The 24,469-nt window shown below is 38.0% G+C and overlaps 1 protein-coding gene across 8 annotated transcripts in view; it reads right to left on the reverse strand.

The window, feature by feature from the left end:
• Nucleotides 1-24,469, reverse strand: part of PTPN20 (protein tyrosine phosphatase non-receptor type 20) — a 123,684-nt gene that overhangs the window by 98,370 nt on the left and 845 nt on the right. For 7 of the 8 annotated variants that reach the window (XR_007145485.1, XM_047826223.1, XM_047826228.1 and 4 more), the window contains 2 exons: nt 3,411-3,564; nt 3,042-3,089 (listed from right to left, as the gene is read on the reverse strand). Coding sequence is in view for 6 of the 8 variants with exons in the window: in XM_047826223.1 (XP_047682179.1) it covers nt 3,042-3,089; nt 3,411-3,444 (82 nt within the window). In the remaining 2 variants the exon portion in view is untranslated. Of the gene's footprint in view, nt 1-3,041; nt 3,090-3,410; nt 3,565-7,655; nt 7,818-24,469 lie in introns of all 8 variants that reach the window. The other variant, XM_047826224.1, reaches the window with a different exon arrangement.

Below are 24,469 nucleotides of genomic sequence, written 5' to 3' on the forward strand. Positions count from 1 at the left end.
AGGAGAACACAGGCAGCAACCTCTTTGACTTTGCCATAGCAACTTTCTACTAGACATGTCTCTAGAGGCAAGAGGGAAAAAAGCAAAAATGAAATACTGTGACTTCATCAAGATAAAAAGCTTCTGCACAGTGAAGGAAACAGTCAATAAAACTAAAAGGCAGCCTCTGGAATGGGAGAAGATATTTGCAAACAACATATCTAATAAAGGGTTAATATCCAATCTATAAAGAACTTATCAAACTCAAAACCCAAAAAACAAACAACCCAGTTAAGAAATGAAGACATGAACACTCTTCCAAAAAAGACACCCAGATGGCTAACAGACACATGAAACGATGTTCAACATCAACATTGTTGATGTTCAACATTGTTATTAGGGAAACACAAAACTGCAATGAGATACCACCTCACACCCGTCAGAATGGCTAAAATTGACAACCCAAGAAACAACAGGTATCGGCAAGGATGCGGAGAAAGGGGAACCCTCTTGCACTGCTGGTAGGAATGCAAACTGGTGCAGCCACTCTGGCAAAGAGTATGGAGTTTCTTAAAAAGACTAAAAATAGAACTACCCTACAATCCAGCAATTGCACTATTAGGTATTTACCCAAAGGATACAAAATACATATTCAAAGGGGTAGGTGCATCCCAGCGTTTACAGCAGCATTATCAACAACAGCCAAACTATGGAGAGGGCCCAAGTGTCCATCGACTGATGAATGGATAAAGAAGATGTGGTATATACAAACAATGGATTATTACCCAGCCATCAGAAAGAATGAAATCTTGCCATTTGCAAGGACATGGATGGAGCTAGAATATATTATGCTAAGCAAATAAGTCAATTAGAGAAAGTCATTATATGATTTCACTCATATGGGGAATTTAAGAAACAAATTAGATGAATATACATATGGGAAGAGGGAGGGGAGAGAAGAGAGGAAAACAAACCACCACAAGAGACTCTTAATGATAGAAAATAAACTGAGAGTTGACGGAGGGAGGTGAGTGGGAGATGGGCTAGATGGGTGATGGGTATTAAGGAGGGCACTTGTTGTGAGGAGCACTAGGTGTTCTATGTAAGTGACGAATCACTGAATTCTACTTTGAAACCAATATTGCACTGTATATTAACTAACTAAAATGTAAATAAATAAATTTTAAAAAATAAAGTAACTTGGTTCTTACTCTCTTTTACTGTGGACTTTATTTTTTTAATTTTTTTAAGTTTATTCATTTACTTTGAGAGAGAGAGAGAAAAAGAGAGACAGCAGGAGAGGCAGAGAGAGAGAGGCAGAGAGAGAACCCCAAGCAGGCTCCGCACAGGGCTCAAATTCAGAAACCATGAGATCATGACCTGAGCCAAAACCAATAGTCAGATGCTCAACTGACTGAGTCACCCAGGCGCCACTTACTGTGGACTTTCAATCCATCTATATGTTTAACTTTTCAATTTTGCAAGCACACTCTTTCCTCGAGAAAAGAATATTGCCATTCACTAGGTGGCAATAAAGAACAAAGCTGTAAGTTACCATATATATTTAGAATCTAAAAAGTTCTGCCAATAAAATATGACAATTGCTACTTTCATTGTAATTTCTTTCAGGAAAACCCACCCAGTTTGGTCACGTGCATAGTAATTACAAAGGTCTTGGGTAAACGGGTGCCTCAGCTATCTTTTTGTGTGCTGTTTTTGTCCTTTTCAAAAAACCTAAAATAAAGGAATGGAGTGTTTAGAACATAAAATAGGAAAGAAACTGATTCAAAATTGTATTTTAAAAGACCTCAGTAAAATGTATATGTTGATCATATTCTTATGTTTTTTTTTAATTTTTTTTAAACATTTATTCACCTTTGAGAGACAGAGAGTAATTGGGGGGAGGGGGGACAGAAAGAGAGGGAGACACAGAATCAGAAGCAGGCTCCAGGCTCCAAGCTGTCAGCACAGAGCCCAATGCGGGGCTTGAACCCAAGAATCAGGAGACCATGACCTGAACGAAGTCGGACACTCAATCGACGGAGCCACCCAGGCGCCCCAAATTTGATCATATTCTTTAGTAGAGGGTCAGAAGATAATTGATAGAACTGTTGGTGAGTGCATAGCTATCTCAAAAAGGAAAACGCAGAACACACATTAAAAAAAAAAATCAAGTTACACAAAATGAAATAGATAATCCTGAACAGTAATCATAGAAATGGAAGAGAAAAGGAAACTCAAGATATCATTTTATAAATTACCTTTCTTCTTGCTGTGATAACACCAAATATGGTGAGGTTACAGTAGAACTGGTATAATCCTGGTAATATGATTAACTTTTTCTGGAAAATAATTTGGCAATTGATAGTAAAAGCAGTACAAAATTCTTGGGGTGCCTGGGTGGCTCAGTCAGTTGAGCGTCTGACTTGATTTTGGCTCATGTCATGATCTCACAGCTTGGGATTCTCTCTCACCCTTGCTCTCTGCCCCTCCCCCACTTGTGCTATCTCTCTCAAAATAAATAAATAAACTTAAAAAAATTAAAAAGGCAATATAAAATTTCAGACCTGTTAGCTCAAAGAGCCCAATCCTGGGAATTTATCCTAAAGGAGGAATTCAACCAAAGAATAAACCTGTAAATGTTAACATGTTGTCAATAGGAATGTCTATGATAGAAGGAAAGAAACTGGAAACAACATATATGCTTGGATAAGAAATACCACAATGAGAAAAAAAGCTGTCTCCATGTCTTTCAGAATGTAGACAGGACCAGAAGGACTTCTGGAGTCAGAGGTGAAACAGCAGAGAAGCAGCCCAGCAAGGACAGCCCTATGTAGAGCTCTGGTTCAGCCCTCTAGGCCAGGGAGTAACACTGATGACAAGGAGGGCAGTCTAGGAGAGGGACGAGCAGCTGAGCCCAACATGGAAAGAATGAGGACAGGTATAAAAGAAATGTTGAAAAATGATGGCAAGCTGCTAATGTTTGAGACAAGACAATGACAATATGGATCACCTGGGACACAGTGGCATCTCATCTAAACACCGTGTTAGTTATTACATACCAAAAGCCTTCCTTGTGTTTCTGTGCTTGTTTGTACTTTCCAAATTCTCTGCAATAAATACATATTACATTTATTATTATATATAATTATATGTTACATGTTATATAGGTAACATATTATTTACATAATTGGAAAAATGTTCTATGGAAAGAGTATAATAAAACACTAGAATCTATTCCTTGCTACTCAAAGCATGACAGCTTGTTAGAAATGCAGAATCTTGGACTCCTGCACAGACCCAGTGAGTCAGAATCTGCAGGTTAACAACAAATTCACAGGTGGTTCCCACATGTATTTATAGTCTGAGAAGCACTGCTCTGGTTCCTTCTGCTCCACATCCCTCAAAGTGTGTGAGGCATGAGAACCTACCAGACTCTGCTGTGGCCTTCCTAGGTGCAGACATGTTGTCCCCACGCCCGAATTAGATGGGTAAAAGGCTTCTGCAGGTACTGAGCCTTGTGCCTTGAGAGTCAGGCAGAAGTTCTGATTAGTATCCTGGGGCCAGCACACAATTGTTGTTCACCTGGTCAAACACACAATGCAAAGAAATTTCTATTAGATTATTACTGATATTTACCCAGTCACTGTCACTCGATGACTTAATTCTTTGAATGCCACACTTATGCTAAAGTGGGTGCTGGGGATTCAATATTGAATGGATAAGAACTGACTACAGAGCCCGTCTTCAAATAGTTCATGTTCAATCTATAAAAACTCCTCAGATAGAATAAGCATGTTTTCTTTTCTAATCTTTGCCTATAAATAATAGGCCTGTAAAATCATGGCACATTACTCCTTCTGGTTAAAACCTAGAGTACTTTTTGTTTGGCAACTTCTCCATTAACTACCTGCAAATGATATGGGATTGCTGTAATCTGAATCTAAAAGTTAATGTTTTGAAACATAATTTATTTTTTTTAATTTCTTTAAATGTTTACTTCTGAGAGAGAGAAACAGAGACAGAGCATGAGCAGAGGGAGGGGCAGAGAGAAAGGGAGACACAGAATCCTAAGCAGGCTCCAGGCTCTGAGCTGTCAGCACAGAGCCTGACATGAGGCTTGAACCCACAAACCATGAGATCATGACCTGAGCCGAAGTCAGACGCTTAACCAACTGAGCCATCCAGGTGCCCCTGAAACATACAAATTTTAGAATTTTGAGATATACGATGTTAAAAAAGATTATTTAAAACATGGATATAAGGCAAAAAGGTAGGTGGCATGTCCTTTTAATGTTGACGTTGATATTTAACAGGCCCTTCCAAGGATTATCAATTATGTAGAGAATTGTTAACTACGACTCATTGTTTAAATCCTAGACTTAATAAAATTACATGTTAACCTATAGATTTTTCTTCTAGTAGGAAAGAGAACATCAGAGATTATCATCTATTGCCCTGTCAGACCTTAAACCAGGCTTTCTAAATCTAACCTAGAGTTCTTATTCTAACATTCATTCCAATTGCCTATAAAAATCTGGATCATCAAACCTTCTCTGAACTACTTTCACCAACTTCCTGGTTTCTTCATTAATCAATAAATTGAATACAATCTCTATCATGGTTTCACTTCAAATTTTAATGTGTCACACTTTTAATTTTATTTTTAAATGCTACTTTGACGAAAGGAAAAAAAATCTCTTCTTTTTAAAAGGACAGCGGTGGCCTCATGACTGGTACTGTGGTAATGGACTTCAGTGGTGAGCCTTCCTTGGAAGCAGACCTGAGAAGTTAAAGACCTCACTGGTAACTAAGAACCACTGAGAATAATGCCCAAGTTTCTGCCTTCCAAATACATGACTGAAAATATTTAAAATGATACAATCTTAACTAAAGACAAAAAAATGAATATTTTTTAGAAATTTTGCCAGACAATTTTAAGATGCTCTTTGGTAACGGGAGATACTCTTAATTAAATATCAGGGTTTAAATATGCTATACACTGGGGGCGCCTGGGTGGCTCAGTCGGTTAAGCGTCCGACTTCAGCTCAGGTCATGATCTCACGGTTTGTGGGTTCAAGCCTCATGACAGGCTCTGTGCTGACAGCTCAGAGCCTGGAGCCTGCTTCTGATTCTGTGTCTCCCTCTCTCTCTGCCCCTCCCCTGCTCACGCTCTGTCTCTCTCTGTCTCTCAAAACTAAATAAATGTAAATAAATAAATCAAATAATTCAAATATGCTATATGCTGCATTCCACCAAATCAAACATATAAATGGTCCTGCACTCCAACAGCTCATCATCTTTATGTGAATACACACCCCACACACACACAAGATCTCTCTAGCACACAGGTAAGTAGACTGAAATTCATATTAATCCATACCAACAGTCACCAGTATCAAATCTTTCATATAAGCCAGTACTTCTCCCAGAGCAAACAACTCTGATCAGAAACACATACCCATTTCTAGCATTTATTAGTGCAATGAGTTTGAGACAGCCTATAGAAATATAAAAATCAAACTGGATGAATTTCCCTTCTCTTACACTTGATCTAGTATATCGCAGGACAAATAGATAAAAGAATATCTTAATTAAGCTGATTAACATTTAAGTCAGTTTGTGAGTTGCAGCTACTATAGTAAATCAGCAACAGCATAAGATTATAAAATTCAACAAGTGTGTATTAAAGCCTAGAGGCTCTATAAAGTCTACAAAAGTAAATTACATAATAAAAAACAGAATCTTCACTTATTATAATGCAAAAGAAAACTTCTAAGGGAATATAGTGAAAGCTGCTACCATATTACTCACCTCCTCCAATGCTTGACTAAGTAAGCCCCCATCAGGGCTTCCCCCCATAATTTCTGTTTTTTATAATACTTTCTGGACTCATCTCCCCAAGTTGAACCATAAACACCTTGAAGGCAGGAATTTTAACTTGTTGTATCTTCAGTGACTAACACATTCTACACACTCAAGAAATGTTTGATGGGTTCACTAATTATTTAATTCCATGAAAAATGTGTATGCATCTGCATAGCATGCCAAGAACTCTGGGAAGTCCCAGAGGTCAGATCCCTAAATGAAAAGTTTCTCTCCCAACTCCTGAAGAAGTTTTCTACACTATAGAAAATCAAGGAATTAACCCTGAAAAGGGGGAAAACATTAAAAACTTATTACTTGCTTTGGGATACAGCATTGAGGACAGACAAATAAAGTTCCAATATGGCACAAAGTGGTCCCATGTGACCACAAGAGGAAGAAAACACGTGTTTGGTTTCCCAAGAAACAAATGCAGGACATTTTTCTTTAGGAGGTAGAGTGACACAGAAGAACCAATGAATACTGTACATATTCTCCAATGCTTAGTTAAGGTGCGATTGTCAGACTGTCTCACATGCTCTCAAAACTAAAGCAGATGCCAGCAAAGGCCATTCCTGCATATCGGACTTTATGTTGGAAGCAAAATGCCAAAATATAGTTTGAAATGACATGCTCAGCACCTTGTCCTGACAATTCTAACCTCTAGGGCTGAGTACTTCCAATTCTTTTGAAAATTCTTCTCTGAGACCTGTGTTGGCCTAGAAAGAAGAGAATGAAAGAACTCCAAATGCCCAGTACTGAGTAACTACTGCCCTACCTGAAGTCCACCTCAGGTATAAGAGCTCTTTCCTGTGAACTCTGTATTTCCGGTGACTAAATTCTCAGGGCAAGCCTCTTGGACTAGTATTATGTAGCATGTTTTACGCCACTTAAGAATTGCTTTTAGTTTTGTTGTGTTTTTTAAAGGAATAGTGTTACTGCTTTTTCCAATTATAAAGATAACCAGTATTCATGTAGAAAGTGAAGTTCCCATCAGGAAATTTCACTTTTGATCAGTGGCTTACTAGTCACTCTGAAGTATGTATGTGTGAGGGTTGCGGGGTACAAAGCAGGGAGGGATGAGGTGCTGAAGTGCACAAGAGCCGCTGGCAGTTCTGGCTGGCACAATCAGGCAAGAAAAAGAAATAAAGGTATTCGAATTGGGAAGGACAAAATAAAACTGTCTTTATTCACATGATTAAGATTTGTGTACATAATTATACCTCAATAAGGCTGATTTTTAAAAAGCCATAAAAAAAAGGGGCGCCTGGGTGGCTCAGTCGGTTAAGGGGCCGGCTTCGGCTCGGGTCATGATCTCGCGGTCCGTGAGTTCGAGCCCCGCGTCGGTCTCTGTGCTGACAGCTCAGAGCCTGGAGCCTGTTTCAGATTCTGTGTCTCCCTCTCTCTGACCCTCCCCTGTTCATGCTCTGTCTCTCCCTGTCTCAAAAATAAATAAAACGTTTAAAAAAAGCCATAAAAAGATAATCTACTTCAGTAAGAGTAAAATAAAACACAGAGGTGATTGTGCTAAAATGATTTTAAAAATCAAGTTATTAATGGAAGTTTAAACATTAAAGAGCTGTTATCCACCATCATGGAAATGAGAGAACTGTTACCCCTTCGCGGGTCCTTACCATCTTGTTTGTATTATAAAGCACTGGAAGTCTGTGTCAACAATGCTCAGTCACTTGCAACCCAGGGACTTACATAGTTACCATGAGCCACACTCTGAGCAAACACTTTTTCAATTATTAGAATGGCATTAGTAAAAATAACTACTTACTAACAACATTTGAAAATGACTTCATTACCTAGATGCTTCTGCTATTTAGGTGCCAAGATAAACAATCTTCTACTGCTTGTTTCATCCACGACATAACTTGCTTTGGCATCTTCCCTTGAACCTCCTGAACATCATATCCATCTGTCTGTTGTTCTTCTTTTTTTATCTTCCCTCTTACCTTCCTCTCGCTCTTTAGGAAATAAAGTTTGCCAGTAACTACATGAGAGTGCCTTCCTGTTTCAAAATATGTAGCTCCTGTACCTTTAATCAATAGACCTTGGCTTGTATATCCCAAGGAACTATTTATTTATAGGGTACAGCTGAGCCTTTCCATAACTAATATTATGTCAGTCACAAACATATACACATGACATATGTATGCAGACAAGAGTTGACATAGCAGGCCTTAGGCTGCCACACTTAGAAAAACCTACTTGCAAGGGTGGCCCTTGGCTGTCATCTGGGAACTTTCCTGGCAAAGTCATTTCCAGGAATTGCCCTAAATGAGAAGTCATTTCCCTAAATGAGAAGAGTGACTCACTGTGCCTACACTGTATAAATGATGTGGTGTATGCTGAACATCTGTTTTCCTTCTGGACATCTGGAATTTCAGTGACCACCATCAGTCACACAAATACTGTGTGTCTTCATGACTGACCCCCAAGAAAGACCCTCAATGCCTAACCTCAGGTGGACATACTTCACAGGAGCTGTCACAATTTGTTGCTGGGGGAATTAAATACATTCTGTGTGACCCCACTAAGAGTGGACTCTGGAAAGCTTGCACATGGTTTCCTCCTGCAAAGGACTGAATGTTTGCATCCCTCCAAAATGCATATGTTGAAACCCTAATCCCAAGGTAATGGTATTTGGAGGTGGGGTCTTTGGGAGGTAGGTCGTGAGAGTGAGACCTCATGAATGGGACCATCAGTCCCATCAGACCACAAATACTGTGTGTCTTCATGACTGACCCCCAAAAAAGACCCTCAATGCCTAACCTAGGTAGACGTACTTCACAGGAGCTGTCACAATTTGTTGCTGGGGGAATTAAATACATTCTGTGTGACCCCACTAAGAGTGGACTCTGGAAAGATTGCACATGGTTTCCTCCTGCAAAGGACTGAATGTTTGCATCCCTCCAAAATACATATGTTGAAACCCTAATCCCAGTGTAATGGTATTTGGAGGTGGGGTCTTTGGGAGGTAGGTCGTGAGAGTGAGACCTCATGAATGGGATTAGGGCCCTTATAGGAAGCAGAGAGCTCTCTTTCTACCAGTGAGGACACAACAAGAAGATGGAAGTCTGCAACCCGGAATAAAGTCCTCATCAAAACCTGACCATTCTGGCACTCTGATCTTGGACTTTTAGTGTCCAAAACTGTGAGAAAGAAATGTTTGTTGTTTAAGCTACTCTGTTTATGGTATTTTGTTGAAGCAGCCTGAACTTGGACAAAAATTGGTTCTGAGAAGTGCCAATTTCTCAGGAGTGCTGCTGTAATGCAGGAGTGCTTTAGAACCGGGTAATGGGTAGAGGCTGGAAGAGTTTCAAGGTGCATGCTAGAAAGAGCCTAGACTGCCATGAAAGGACTTCTAAAGGCAATTCTTGTGAGAGCTCAGGAAGCAAAGAAGAGTGCTACAGACAAAGTTTCCATTTGCTTAGAGAATACATAAGTAACCACGAATAGGATTTTGGTAGAAATATGGATGGTAAAGGTGATTCTAATGAGGTCTCAAACTAAAATGAGGAACATGTCACTGCACAATGTTAAAGGGTCGAGGGGAAAAGGTGGACAACATATATGAACAGGTAGAGAATTTAAGTAGAGTGACAGAAACTACTTTAAAAAAATCAAATGGAAATGCTAGAAATAGAAAACAATATCAGAGATAAAGGATTTCTTAGATGGATCTATTAGAAGACTGAACACAGCTGAAGAGAAAAATCGTAAGCTTGAAGACAGGTAAATAAAGATGATCCAAAATGAAATAAGCAGATGAGTGAAAATCAGAAGATCGTTCAAAAGTAGTGGATCATTATCGAATGGCCTAATTTCTGTATAAGTGGAGTCACCAAAAGAGAGAATACCTGAGAAATGTCCATAATTAATATATGATAAGAAATCACAAATCAAAGATGTGTTCAGAACCTCAACTGAGGGGAAGGGGGAGTGTATGGATTACACACATCATAGTCCACATGCTGACAAACAAAGATATTGTGGGAATCTGGGAGGGACCTATGAAAAAACTGACAGAATTCAGGGTCAGCATACTTGCACTAAAAGGTGTTAAAAGAAGTTCTTCAAGAAGAAAAGTAGGCCACAGATGGAAATTTGAAGTTACATACCAAGCATGTGGAAAATACCAAAAACGGTAAGAATGCCAAAAAATGGTAAAAATATAAAGGATTTTTTAATCTCTTTAAAAGATAATTGCGACTTCGGGTTTAGCTTTAATGGGCAAAGAGCTAGGAAGTCATCACTCTCATCTTTACAAGAAAAAAAGATGAAGAAAGTAAAAATCAATGACTTTTCTTAGATCCACCAGAGGACTGAGGTGGCAGAGAAAATCGCCACCCCAAATCTGGAGAGACAGGCAGATACAGACAAGTGCTGCTGAGATCAGCTTACCTACAACAGAGGCATCAGAGCCGGTAGGGAGTAGGGGGAATTAAGCTCACTGCTTTTACAAAGTGCTGTAGGCTGAGCATGGACTACTTTGAAAGTGAAAAACCCCTGAGGTGGAGGAGGTCAGAATGTACAGACTTCCAGTTATAAAGTAAACAAGCCCTGGAGGTGTCACATACAGCAGGTGACTAGAGTCAATAAAACTGTAGTGTATATTTGAAAGTTGCTCAGAGAATAGGTCTTGAAAGTTCTTACCACGAGAAAAGAATCATAATTGTGTGGTGATGGATGTTATTTAGTCTTATTGTGCTCATCTCCCAATATATACAAATATCGAATCATTATGTGGTTCACCTGAAATTAATATAACATTCCATGCCAATTCTATCAATTCTTTAAAAAATGGGAAAAAGACAGAATTCGCCTAAAGGAGGGAAAGAAATTGACAATATGCCTTGAAAATAACCCAACATGATTAAATAACAGGAAAATGCAAAATAAAACTGCAGTAAGATACCACTACTCCCCCAACTAGAAATCCCAAAATTACAAAGGCTAAAAATTGGAAGTGTTGACAATGATTTGGAAAAATTACAAGTGTTGGCAATGATCTGGACAAATTATGTATTCTCACGTATAGTGGGAGAGTGTAAAATGACACAAATGCTTATAAGTAAAGTGTGGCAGTTTCTTTTTACATTACATATGTACTTACCACAGAAGCAGCATGCTCACTCTTAGATATTTACTAAGAAAAATTTATTAAGCAAAATGAAAACTTACACGCACATAAAGACTTGTTCATCAATGTTCATAGCAGTGCTTTTCATAATAATTCCAACCTTAAAACAGTCCAAATGCCCCTCATTGGATGATGTATAATCATAGAATGGAATGAAATACTGTTCCAAAATAAAAAGGGGTGAAGTGAAAAAAACAAACAAACAACTGAGGGTCCAGACTTGGAAAAGCCTCAATACTTATATGAATTTTAGCTCCAAGAACTCCACTGGATTCCCATGAGAAAAAATATTTTAAAACATACCCTTGTGTTTTAGATGGGGGAGGGGAGAACAGCGTAACCAATTTGGGACAATTTGGACAATAGGGACAATTTGCATTGTCCCTAAAGCGTTCTCCATAACAAAAGCCTGCACTCCAAGGAAGAGTACTTGACTAGAGCTTTATCTGACCTGGGGGAAGAGCAACCGCCAACTCTAGCCTCCTCTAGCCATCTGTCTTAGGTAAAGAGATAAGAAAAGAGACTAATCAACCATTCAGAAAATCACAACCTAAGGACTCAGGCCCACCAAAAATACAAGATCTAATCCTAAAATTACACAATGCTTTTCTTCCTCAAAGCCCTACCATATCATCTAGGCTTCAGTATGCTAGCATATGTTAGCAGTGCATTATAACTGAAAAAGTTGCAAGCTGCAAGTTACAAACTCCATGTAAGGAGGAGTTCTTAGGAAAACCTAGAGACAACAGAGGTATGGAAAGATTTTTTTTTTTAAAGAAAGAAAAAGAAAGAAACTAGAAGAAACTGCAAGCTCTGACACCTACAGCTATAGGAAACATTAGACAAGAGTCCAGTTTCCAGCCAGACTGACACAAAATCTCACTCTAAAAGCCTAAAGGAGTGCCTGGGTGGCTCAGTTGGTTGGGCAGCTGACTACAGCTCATGTCATGATCTTGCAGTCTGTGAGTTCGAGCCCCACGTGGGGCTCTGTGCTGAGAGCTCAGAGCCTGAAACCTGCTACCAATTCTGTGTCTCCCTCTCTCTGCCCCTTCCCTGCATGCTCTCTCAAAAATAATAAACATTAAAAAAAAATTTAAAGCCTAAGGACCTCAGTTCTTATTACTCAAATACTATGTCTGACTTTCAAGAAAAATTACAAAACATTCTAAACAAGCAAAATAAAAACCTTACCATCTAAAGAGACAAAGCAAGTTCAGAACTAGATTCCAATATGACACACATATCCACTAGGGATTTAACAAAAACTAAGAGCTCTAGGAAAAAGAAGTAATAATGTGTAAGAATATATGGGTCATGGACACAAACAGATGGCAAACTGTAAAAACAAATAAATAAATAGGAAATGTTCAAAGTAAAAAACACTGTAACATAAATGAAAAATGCTTGTGATGAACTCATCAGTAGATTGGGCATGGTTACAGAAAGAATTAGCAAGCTTGAAGACACGTCAACAGAAACTTCCCAAACTAAAAAGAAAGAGAAAAAAGAAGAGGTGTGGGGGATAGAACAAAATATATAAGAACCACTGGACAATTTTAAGAAGTGTAACATATGTATAATGGGAATGCCAGAAGGAGCATAAAGGAAGGGAGGGAGGGAAGAAGAGAGGGAGGGAAGAAGGTGGGGAAGGAAGGAACAGAAATACCTGAAGTAAAAATAATCAAGACTTCCCTCAAATTAATGACAGACATGAAACCACAGAACCAAGATGCTCAGAAAACACCAAGGAGGATAAATATCCAAAGCATATTATATTCAAACTGAAGAAAACCAAAGACAAAGAGAAAATCTTGAAAGAAGTGAGAAGGGGGGTAAATACAATACCTATAGAGGAACAAAGACAAGATTTACATCTGATTTCTTGTAAGAAACCACACAAACAAGAAGACCATAGAGTACTTTAAATGATGAAAGGAAAAAAAAACCCCAATTTAGAATTCTGCATACAGTGAAATTATCCTTCCAATGTGAAGGAGAAATAAAGACTTGCTCAAACAAACAAAAACTAGGGGACTTTTCCCAGACCTCCACATAAGAAATTTTAACAAAGTTCTTCAAAGAAAGGAAAAGGCAGAAACTAGGAACATCACAGAAAGAATAAATGAAGGTCAAGTAGAATCTCTTGTTTTTCCTATTCCTAATTGATCTAATAATTTTTCAAGTAATAATGGCAACAATGTACTGGGTGATTATAGCATATGGATAAATGAAATGAATGACAGCAATGTCATAAGGGATAGGAGGGAAAAATTGGGACTACTGTGTAATAAGATAAATATGTAAGGCAAAATGGGGAGTACCCATGAAACAGCATAATGTTATTTGAATGTAGACTTACATTTATTATAAATGTATACTGCAAACACTAAGGTAACCATTAAAAAAATTAATTTTTTAATTAAGAGGACAGAAAATGATTTACCATAAGTGACTGACCACAAAATGATCAATTAAAATCAAGGAAGGCAGAAAAATGGAGGAAGATAAAGAAACAAAGAACAAGTACAAGTAGAAAACAGTTACAAACACAGTAGATATTAACCCCACTATATTATTATCACTTTAAATATGAATAGTCTAATAAATACATTCACATGTCAGAGTAGACTTTTTAAAAGCCTCCAATATAACTTGTCTCTCAGAACCCCACTTTAAATATAAAGACGAAGATAGATTTTTTAGATAGGGAAAGAAATAGATATAGCATGCTAACACTAATCAAAAGGAAGCTAGAGTATCTATATTAATCTCAGGCAAAGCAGACTCCAGAACAAGGAAAATTACCAGAGACAAGGGGTGGCACTGCATAATGATAAATCGTCCATCCTCCAAGAGGATATAACAATCCTTAACAGGTACACATCTAACAAAGTGTCAAAATATGTGAGGCAAAAAGTAATAAAACTACAAAGAGAAATAAACAAATCCACTATTTTAGTTATAGAAATCAGCACCTTTCTATCAGTAGTGGACAGATTCAGCAAGCAGAAAATCAGTAAGGATACAGTTGAGCTGATCAACACAAGCAATCAACTGTATCTAACTGACATTTATCAAATACTTCCTTCAACAATAGCAGAATAAGCACTCTTATCAAGCTTACATGGAACATTCACAAAGACAGGTCACATCTCAAGCCACAAAACACACTTTAAGACAAATTGGAAAGAGTATAAATCATACAAAATATGCTCTCAGAACACTGTGAAATTAAACTAGAAATAAGTAACAGAACGATAGCTGGGGATTAAACAATGTGATTAGATAACACAGAAGTCAAAGAAGTCTCAAGAGAAATTTTAAAATATTTTGAACTAAATGAAAACTGAAATACAACTCATCAAAATTTGTGAGATACAGCAAAAGCAAAAATTTGTGAGATACAATAAATTTAAAGTACTAAATACATATATTTAAAAAAGAAAGATAAAATCAATAACTAAGCTTCTACCTCAAGACATTAAAGAAAAAGGGGCAATATAAACCTAAAACAAGCAAAGAAAGAATAAAAATTAAAGCAGAAATAAATGAAGTTGATAACAGCAAATCAATAGAGAAAATCAATAAAACCAAAAGCTGGTTCTTTGTAAAGATAAATAAAATAGATAAACCTATAACCAGGATAACCACGGAAAAAAAGTGAGCCAATACCAAGTACTAATATCAGAAATAAAAAAGGATTATCACTACTGATTCTACGGACATTAAAAGGATAAGAGAGGAATATCATCATGCCCTCATATTTGATAACTCGGATTAAAGAGATCAATTCCTTATAAAACATAAACTACCAACATTCACAAAAGAAAAAGTTGATCATCTGAATAAGCCTATGTCTATAAAAGAAATTCAATCAATAAAAATATACCAATTACCTCCAATCTCTTCCATAAAACAGAATCATAGAGAATACTTTCTAACTCATTCCATAAAGCCAACATTGCCCTAACATCAAAACCAGATGAAGACATTCAAAGAAAAAAAAAAAAAACTATAGGCCAAAATCACTCATGAACACAGATACAAAAATCAACAAAACTATCAGCAACTGAATCCAAAAATATATCAAAATAATTATACACCATGACCAGCAAAACTTATTCCAAGTATGCAAGGTTGGTTCAACATGTGAAAACCAACTGACGTAATGCAACAAAACAGTCTAAAGAAGAAAAATTATATTATCATGCCAATATACATAGAAAAAACATTTAACAAAATCCAAACACATTCATGATAAAAAAAAAAAAAAAACTCTCAGGAAACCAGGATTAGAGGAGAGGAACTTCCTCAACTTGACAAAGAACATCTACAAAAACATCTATAGGTAACTTAATGATGATAAACTAGATGCTTTCTTCTAAGATGGGGAACAAGGCAAGGATATCCTCTCCCACCACTCCTATTCAAGACCAAATTATAGAAGTCCTACCTAATGCATAACACAAGGGAAATAAAAGATACACAGATTGGTAAGGAAAAAATAAAACTACCTTTCATCTCAGATGACATGATTGCCTAAGAAGAAAATACCAAAGAATCAACAACAACAAAAGAACTCCTGGAACTAATAAGGAATTATAGCAAGGTTGAAGGTTGAAGTTAATACACAAATGTCAATTCCTTTCCTATATACCAGCAATGAACAAATGAAATTGGAAATAAAAAATACATCATTACATTAGCTTCATCCAAAATGAGATACATAGGCATAAATTTAACAAAATATGTGCTGGATGTACATGAAGAACTTTACAAAACTAATGAAAGAAAGGAAACGTCTAAATAAATGAAGAAATATTACATGTTCATGGATAGAAAGACTCAAAATTGTTAAGATCTCAATTCTTCCAAATGTGTTTTATAGAGTCAGTGCAATCTCAGTCAAAATCCCAGCAAGTTGTTTTGTAGTTACCAATAAACTCATGCTAAAGTATATGTACACAATGAAATACTACATGGCAATGAGAAAGAATGAAATATGGCCTTTTGTAGCAACATGGATGGAACTGGGGAGTGTTATGCTAAGTGAAATAAGTCCTACAGAGAAAGACAGATACCACATGTTTTCACTCTTATGTGGATCCTGAGAAACTTAACAGAAACCCATGGGGTAGGGGAAGGGAAAAAAAAAAAAAAAAAGAGGTTAGAATGGAAGAGAGCCAAAGCATAAGAGACTCTTAAAAACTGAGAACAAACTGAGGGTTGATGGGGGGTGGGAGGGAGGGGAGGGTGGGTGATGGGTATTGAGGAGGGTACCTTTTGGGATGAGCACTGGGTGTTGTATGGAAACCAATTTGACAATACATTCCATATTAAAAAAATAAAGTATATGTGAGAAAGCAAAAGATTCAGAATAATCAACACAATACTGAAGAACAAAGTAGGAACTGACACTTCAGGGTTTCAAGATTTACTATAAAGATACAGTAATCAATACAGCATGACACGGTGGGGAAAAAAGACAGATCAACAGAGAGACCCACACAGACCCACACAAATTTGGTCAACTGATCCTTGATAAAAGAGCAAATGCAATTCAATAGAGAAAGAACATTCTTTCTGACAAACGGCACTGAAACAACTGGACATCCATATGCAAAAAAAAAAAAAAAAAAAAAAAACTAGACTTTACACTTTTAAAAAATTAATTCAAAATGGATTATAGGCCTAAATGTAAAGCACAAAATTACAAAACTTCTAAAAGATAACTGTATTGGTGCCCAAGGGCTATCATAACAAAGTACCACAAACTGGGTGACTTTAAAAAAAAAAACTGGGGTGCCTGGGTGGCTCAGTCGGTGAAGCATCCGACTTCGGCTCAGGTCACGATCTCGCAGTTTGTGAGTTCGAGCCCCACTTTGGGCTCTATGCTGACAGTCTGGAGCCTGGAGCCTGCTTTGGATTCTGTGTCTCTGTCTCTCTCTGCTCCTCCTCCTCCACTCTGTCTCTCTCTCTCTCTCAAAAATAAATAAACATTTAAAAAGTAAAAAAAACAAAAAAAAAAACAAAAAAAAACTCCTAAATAGCTCAACAATTAAAAAAAATATTTAATGGGCAAAAGATCTAAACTGATGTCTCACCAAAGAATATATGCAAATGGAAAATAAGCATATGAAAAGCCGTTCAACATCATATGTCATTAGAGATCTGCAAGTTACAACAATGAGATGTTACTACATACCTATTAGGCTAAAATCCGAAAAAAACTAAGCAAACCAAATGCTGTTAAGGATGGAGACACATTGCTGGGAATGCCACTCTGGAAGACAATTTAGCACATTCTCACAAAGCTAAGCATAGTATTTCCATATGATCTGGCAACTGTACTCCTAGGTATTGACCCAACTGATTTTAAACGTATATCCACACAAAACCCTGTGTTCAAATGTTGATAGCCGCTTTATTCACAATCATCAAAAACAGGGGTGGGGGAGGTGGAGCTGGAAATGCCCAAACTGTCCTTCATTAGTTGAATTGATAAACAAACTGTAGTACATCCACCCAATGTAGTATTATTTGGTGATAAAAGGAAATAAGGGGGCACCTGGGTGGCTCAGTAGGTTAAGCGTCCAACTTCAGCTCAGGACATGATCTCACCGTTCCCGAGTTCAAGCCCCACGTTGGGCTCTGTGCTGACAGGTCAGAGCCTGGAGCCTGCTTCAGATTCTGTGTCTCCCTCTCTCCCTGCCCTTCCCCCACTCATGCTCTGGTTCTCTCTCTTTCTCTCAAAAATAAAAAAATATTAAAAATTTTTTAAAAATAAAAAGAAAAGAGCTATCAAGCTATAAATAGATATGTAGGCACCTTAAGTGAATGTTGCTAAGGAAAAGAAGCCAGGCTGAAAAGGCCACATACTGGATGATTTCAACTATATTACAAGTCTTTTATCATATATGTATTTTGCAAAATCATCTCCAAGTGTGAGACTTGTCTTTATTCTCTTAACAGTACCTTTCACAGAAGTTTTTAATTTTAATAAAGACTAAATTATCATTTTTTTTTCTTTCATGGTGATCCATGGATGATTCCTTTTGGTGTAGTATCTAAAAATTCATTGCCGAAACCAAGGTCACCCATATTTTCTCCTGTGTGATTGTTGTGGGCAAACTGTATTCCCTAAAAAGATATTCTGAAGTCCTAACCCCCAGTATCTGTGAACAAACTTTTTTGGAAATAGGCTATTTGCAGACGTAATTAAGATGAGGTCCTAATGCAATGACTGATGTCCTTTTAAGATAAGGAAAATCTGGACACAGAGGAAAAAGTCCATATGACAAGAGAGGCAAAAACTGGAGTGATGTGTCTACAAGCCAAGGACAGCATGCATTGCTGGCAACCACCAAAAGTTAGGAAGAAGCAAGGAAAGATCCTTCTGTAGAAACTTCAGAGAGAGCATGGCCTTGCTGACAAAATCTCAGAATCTTGCCTCCAGAACTGTGAAAGAATACACTTCTGTTTCCTTACAGACATCCAGTCTGTGGTACTTTGTTATGGCAACCCTAAGAACCAATACATATTTCGGTACCATGAAGTACAGTGTTGCTATAATAGATACCCAAAAAAAATGTGGAAGTGGCTTTGTAATTAGGTAATGGATAGAGGACATAAGAGTGTTGAGGCACATTATAGAAAAAGCCTAGTCTGCCTTGAAAAGACTGTGGGTAGAAATGTGGACATTAAAGGCGACCCTGGTGAGGGGTCAGAAAGAAAAGAGGGGAATGGTGTAAAAAGCATCTCCAGTCTTCGAGAATACATGTACCGTCCAAGAAAAGAATATTGCTAGAAACATAAACTTTAAAGGTTCTTCAGGCTAGGCCTTAAAAGGAAATAATGAGAGACGCCTGGGTGACTCAGGCGATAAGCATCCACCTCTTGATTTCGGCTCAGGTCATGATCTCATGGTTTGTGAGATCAAACCCCACATCAGGCTCTGTCCTGACAATGTGAAGCCTGGAGCCTGTTTCAGATTCTGTGTCTCCCTCTCTCCCTGCCCCTCCCCTGATTGTGCTCTGTTTATCTCTCTCTCAAAAATAAATAAACATTTTTTAAAAATTTTTTCCAAAGGAAATAATGAATATATTATTGGATACTGGAAGAAAAGCAATCCTTGTTACAAAGTGGCAAAAACTGCCTGAAATGTGTTCTACTGTTGGGTCAAAGTAGAAGTTGTAACTATAGTTGCCTTAAACAAAGTGGAGGTGAGGGGCACTGACCACCCCCGCCCCCGCCATGGTAAAAAATACACCTATAACTTTTGACTCCCCCAAAACGTAACTACTTATACTCTACTATTGACTGGAAGCCTTACCTAACACAGAGTCAATTGACACATCTGAATGTATCATATCTACGGATATATCACATCTGTATGTCTCATATACTGTATTCTTAAAGTAAGCTAGAGAAAAGATGATGTTATTTAAAATATCTTAAGAGAAAATACACTTATAGTACTACATTTATAAAAAAAAAATCCACATATAAGTGGACCCATGCAGTTCAAACCCATGTTATTCAAGGGTCAACTGTAATGAACTTGGATATTTAGCTGAGGATATTCCTAAGCAAAGTGTAGAAGATGTGACCATGGGTTCTCCTTGCTGCCTATATAAGAAAATGCAAGAGGGAAGAGATAAATTGAGAAAGGAATTGTTAGGCGAAATGGAACCAGCATTTGATGATTTGGAATATTCTCAACCTATCCAATATATCATGCTCTGGAAACAAGAGTAAAGGTATGGTTTGACAAACTTCGGTAAGAGCATGGCCTTGACTAATAACTTGACTTCAGACTTCTAGCTCCCAGAACTGTGAAAGAATGCATATATTAGGACACTAAGAGCACAAACCACAAAAGAAAAAAATTGGAAGACTCTTAAAAATTTTTCTTAATCCCATTCTTCAAAAGATTACATTAAGAAAATATAAAGATAAGCCACACACTGGAAGAAACACCTATATGGAAAAGGACTTGTATTCCAAACATGTAAAGACCCTTATAAACTCAAGAAGACAAACAACCCAAGTTTTTTTTTTTTAATGAGAAAAATATTTGAATAGACACTTCACCAAAGAAAAAACTACAGATGGTAAATTAAACATAGGAAAAAAATGCTCAACACCATTTGTCAACAGGAAAATGCAAAAGGAAACAATGAGACGCCACTACACACTTATCAGGATAGCTAAATGAAATACAATCACACGAACAATACAAAGCAGTTCTGGCAAAAATGGAACAACTGGAACTCTGATGCACCGCTGTCAGGACCCCTTTACTCACTACCTTGCTTTAGTTTTCTTAAAAGCACTTTTCATTACCTTAAGATTTACTTATGTATGCAAGTCCTTGTGTATCTGCTCATATGTGTACTGTTTAAATCCCTCCGTATAAGTACCATGAGGCTGGTGACCTGGTCTGTGTTGTCACCACGGTGTGACCTCAACACCAAGATGAATAGTAGAAAGTGGGCACTCAATACATATGTATTAAAAGGCAGTAAGAAGCAGAAAGAAGTGACACAAAGATAAGTAAATTTGCAAAAGCAAGGAACCCAGTCATAGCAGACCACAGAGGGGCAACCTGATGTAAAAGAAAGTAAATTTAGACCGCCAGGACTGTGCACATTGGAATTATCTGGGGAGCTCTGCAAAATACCGATTGCAGGTCACATCAAATGAATGAAATCAGAGAATGGGGTCCAAGTATTGATCATTAAAGTTCTCCAGGTGATCCTAGTATGCAGTCAAGATTAAAAACTACTGAGGAAATGGAACCTAGGCTTTGGAGCTGTACCTACTTGGGTGAAAATCTTGGGCAAGTGACATAACCTCCCTCTGCCCCCAAAATCTCATCTATAAAATGGGAACAATATATACCTCCCAAAGACTGAGATTCTATATAAAGCTCTAAGTAAATGTTAATGTGCCTCTCCAGGGCAAGCTTGATGAAATCTTCATTGCTTGGTATGACAAATGCTAATTCAATCATCAATTCATATCTTCCATTGTTACCTGATTATTGAAGTGAACATTTGCATTGGAGAAGTTTAGAAATGCTAACTTTCTCAGTGTTCTGATGATAAGATGCCACCTGAAGCTATGTCCATTTTAAATCTATGAGTAACTAAACTTTGAAGGGAAATCTAACTTATTATTTATACCAGTGATTCTCAAACCTGGATGCAGGTTAGAATCAACTTAAGCTTTTTTAAAAATAACCCATACCAAATGTCCAGACCATGAGAAAGCCCATTAGATCAAAATCCTTGGGGTAGGTCCAGAGCATGAGTATTCTTTAAAAGGCTAATTGAGGGGCGCCTGGGTGGCGCAGTCAGTTGAGCGTCCGACTTCAGCCAGGTCACGATCTCGCGGTCCCTGAGTTCGAGCCCCGCGTCGGGCTCTGGGCTGATGGCTCAGAGCCTGGAGCCTGTTTCCGATTCTGTGTCTCCCTCTTTCTCTGCCCCTCCCCCGTTCATGCTCTGTCTCTCTCTGTCCCAAAAATAAATAAACGTTGGGGAAAAAAAACTTTAAAAAATAAATAAATAAAAGGCTAATTGATCTGTAATTCTAAAACACAGTCAGGGCTGAAAAATACTTATTTGCACTAATGACACCCCATGCTAACTACATATCCGAGTCACTTGTGGAGCTCTCAAAAAAATAGATGGATTCCAGAACCCTGCGATAACTTAGTGATTCCGAGTCCACGGACATGGAACTTGTCGTTTTGCAAAGCATCATAAAACTTCCCCCTGGAGATTCTGACAGAAACCCGCAGGCAACCACTACCTTATACTATGAATTTACTCTCCCTGTTGTGTACCAGCAAAGGTCATTTAGAACTTTCCTGGCATGTTTAGAACTTTCATGGCCGCCCATGCCAAGCCTTCCCAGTTTCTTTTAATCAGTAACTGATGCAATACATCACAGCAAGTCTAAAGTCTACAGACCTTTTCAAAACATTTTCATGTGCGGACTACTGACCCGCATCATTTACCACACACTGTGCCCAGCACCAGCTATGCAGTCCGCTGGCCTTTCTAACCAAATCCCATTAGGCTGCCGGTTTGGGAATGGCAAAATGGAATGCCCAGGCCTCATTTCCCTTTAAGTGGTATGTGATACCAGGACTAATGACATTAACCTCACTGGTCAGATGAGTCTGAATGAAATCCAAGTTGTTTTCTGCACCTAGAGGCAAACTTAAATTTGCTTCCCTCAGACATAATAAAATCTAAGGAAAGGTGATCTCTTAATTAGGAGCATTAACAGAGTGCCCTGTAATTTTCAAGCTCTACTAAACCCAGCAGCAGGACCCTTAGTGAATGATTTTAGGGGAATCAATCAGTACACATATCACCCTGGCTGCATTACCAGACAGATGGTAATAGCATTTAAACAACCAGGCATTATTCTTAAGCTTATTAAATACATTAATTCATGTAATCCTCAAAATAACCCTATTGAGCACATACTGTACTTTTATTATTCCCATTTCATGAGTTAAAAAAAAAAATACACACGGAAGTTAAATGAGTTCCAAAGACACAGAGCTAGTAAGTGGCAGTTTTTGAACCCAGGCAATTTGCTTCAGTCTGTTACCTTAACTAGTAGATGAGTGATGGCCAAACAATCTTTAAAAAAATTTAAAAAAAAAATTTAAGTTAGTCCGCAGCAAACACTGGCTATCAGACTATGTGTACTGTGGGTAAGTGACTTAACCTCTCTGTGCCATTTCTGCACATGAAAAATAGAGATGACAGTACCTGCCTCAGTGAGTTGGGGTGAGGATTAAACAAGACAATGCATGTGATGTGCTTAGAACGGTACATGACATTTTTAAGAGCTGTCAATGTCAACCATTATTGTTATTTGTACCATAATACGGCCCAAGTGGTCGGGGAGAAATGACAACCTACTACACTGAAAATCCTCTCTGGTGATCTTAGTAGATCTGTAAAGTCTGTAGATTCTGTAAAGATTCTGTAAAGTCTGTAGATTCTGTAAAGTCCCAGAAACTTCTGTAAAGTTTCCCTAGGAAACGCAAAACAGACTTTCAGGAGAACTTTGTAACTGTTACTGTGACAGGCCCCAGCCCATCCAGGCCAAGACTGAATGAGTCTGCCAGTGACAGCCCCGTTTGCTATAGTTTAGCCTTTTTTAGCCAACATCCCCTATTATCAGGCTATATAAATACAACACATTAGGAGACAGGCTTCGAAATAGCTGCAAACAGTGGACTAGAGGACCCTGTCAGTTGGTAAAGGCCAGCACCCCTCCCCCAGTTATATTTGCATAAACCAAAAGAAAAACAAAACGAGAGCTCAAAAATAGGTAACATTCATCATGTGCTTGCCACTTATTAAATGTTTTCCATAGGTTGCTTCGTTTAATCCTCAAAACACCGTTCCAGGGGCTAACATTCCCAGAGAAAACCACACAACCCCACTGGTCGATCTCACTCTAAATTCATTTCTACACACCTCGAACAGGTATTCAACACTGCCTGACAGTCCAATCCCATTTCCCTAGTCACTTCACTTCTCCACTCTGCGGAAGGACTACGTCACATGCATCTCCTCAAGAGTCTAACACCTCTTCTCCTCTCCCCTACTGTCCTTTCAGTCAATGACTGCATTACAGACAGATGGTGCCACTACCACCTACCTGCATCTGCACCTGTTGTCTCGGCTTCCCCTCTAGTGATACTGGAATATGTGCTCCTGATCAATTCAAAGCCAACCACCCACCTGCTCTGGATCTCCTCCCCTCTCAGATATTCAATGACCTACCCCTGCAATGTTCCCCTCTCTCATCTGCATCATTTCTCCCTTTCTAGGAGTTCAATCCTACTGGCATATAAATATATTCTAGTTTCTTCTATCTTGGAAAAAAAAAAAAAAAAACCCACTTGACCCAAAGGCCCCTCTAGTCCAAAAAGTTATTCTTGTTAAAATGATTAAAATCCTAATTCCAAATCCATCTTACACAGTGGCATTCGCCACAGTTAACCACCACTTCCTTCTTTTTTTGGCCTCCCTTTTTCTTTTCTGGGTACACTCTCAACCTAGGTGGTTTCAGCCAGTCCCTTAGTTTAAATACCATCTATGTGGTAGTGATTCCAAAGCCCTGACATCGCGCAGGACTTCAAATACAAATTTCCAATGGCCTCTCTGACATCTCAACTTAAAAATCTACTAGATTTATCATGTATATTTCACCATAATAAAACAAAATAAATCTACAAGGTGACAGATGGAGAGAGGGATGGAGAGATAAATCAATATGTGAGAAAGAAAAAAAAAAAAACACAAGAACAAGTGTGGTTAAATGTTAGTGGTGGGACCTAGGTGGCGGGTATACAGAGTTCAGTGGAAAATTCTTTCCAACTATGTTGTTTGTATGTCGCACGTTGGGGGAAAACCTAGTAGGCATCTCAAACCTAAC

Source organism: Prionailurus viverrinus, chromosome D2 (assembly GCF_022837055.1).
Source record: "Prionailurus viverrinus isolate Anna chromosome D2, UM_Priviv_1.0, whole genome shotgun sequence".
In the NCBI taxonomy this organism is placed as follows: domain Eukaryota; kingdom Metazoa; phylum Chordata; class Mammalia; order Carnivora; family Felidae; genus Prionailurus; species Prionailurus viverrinus.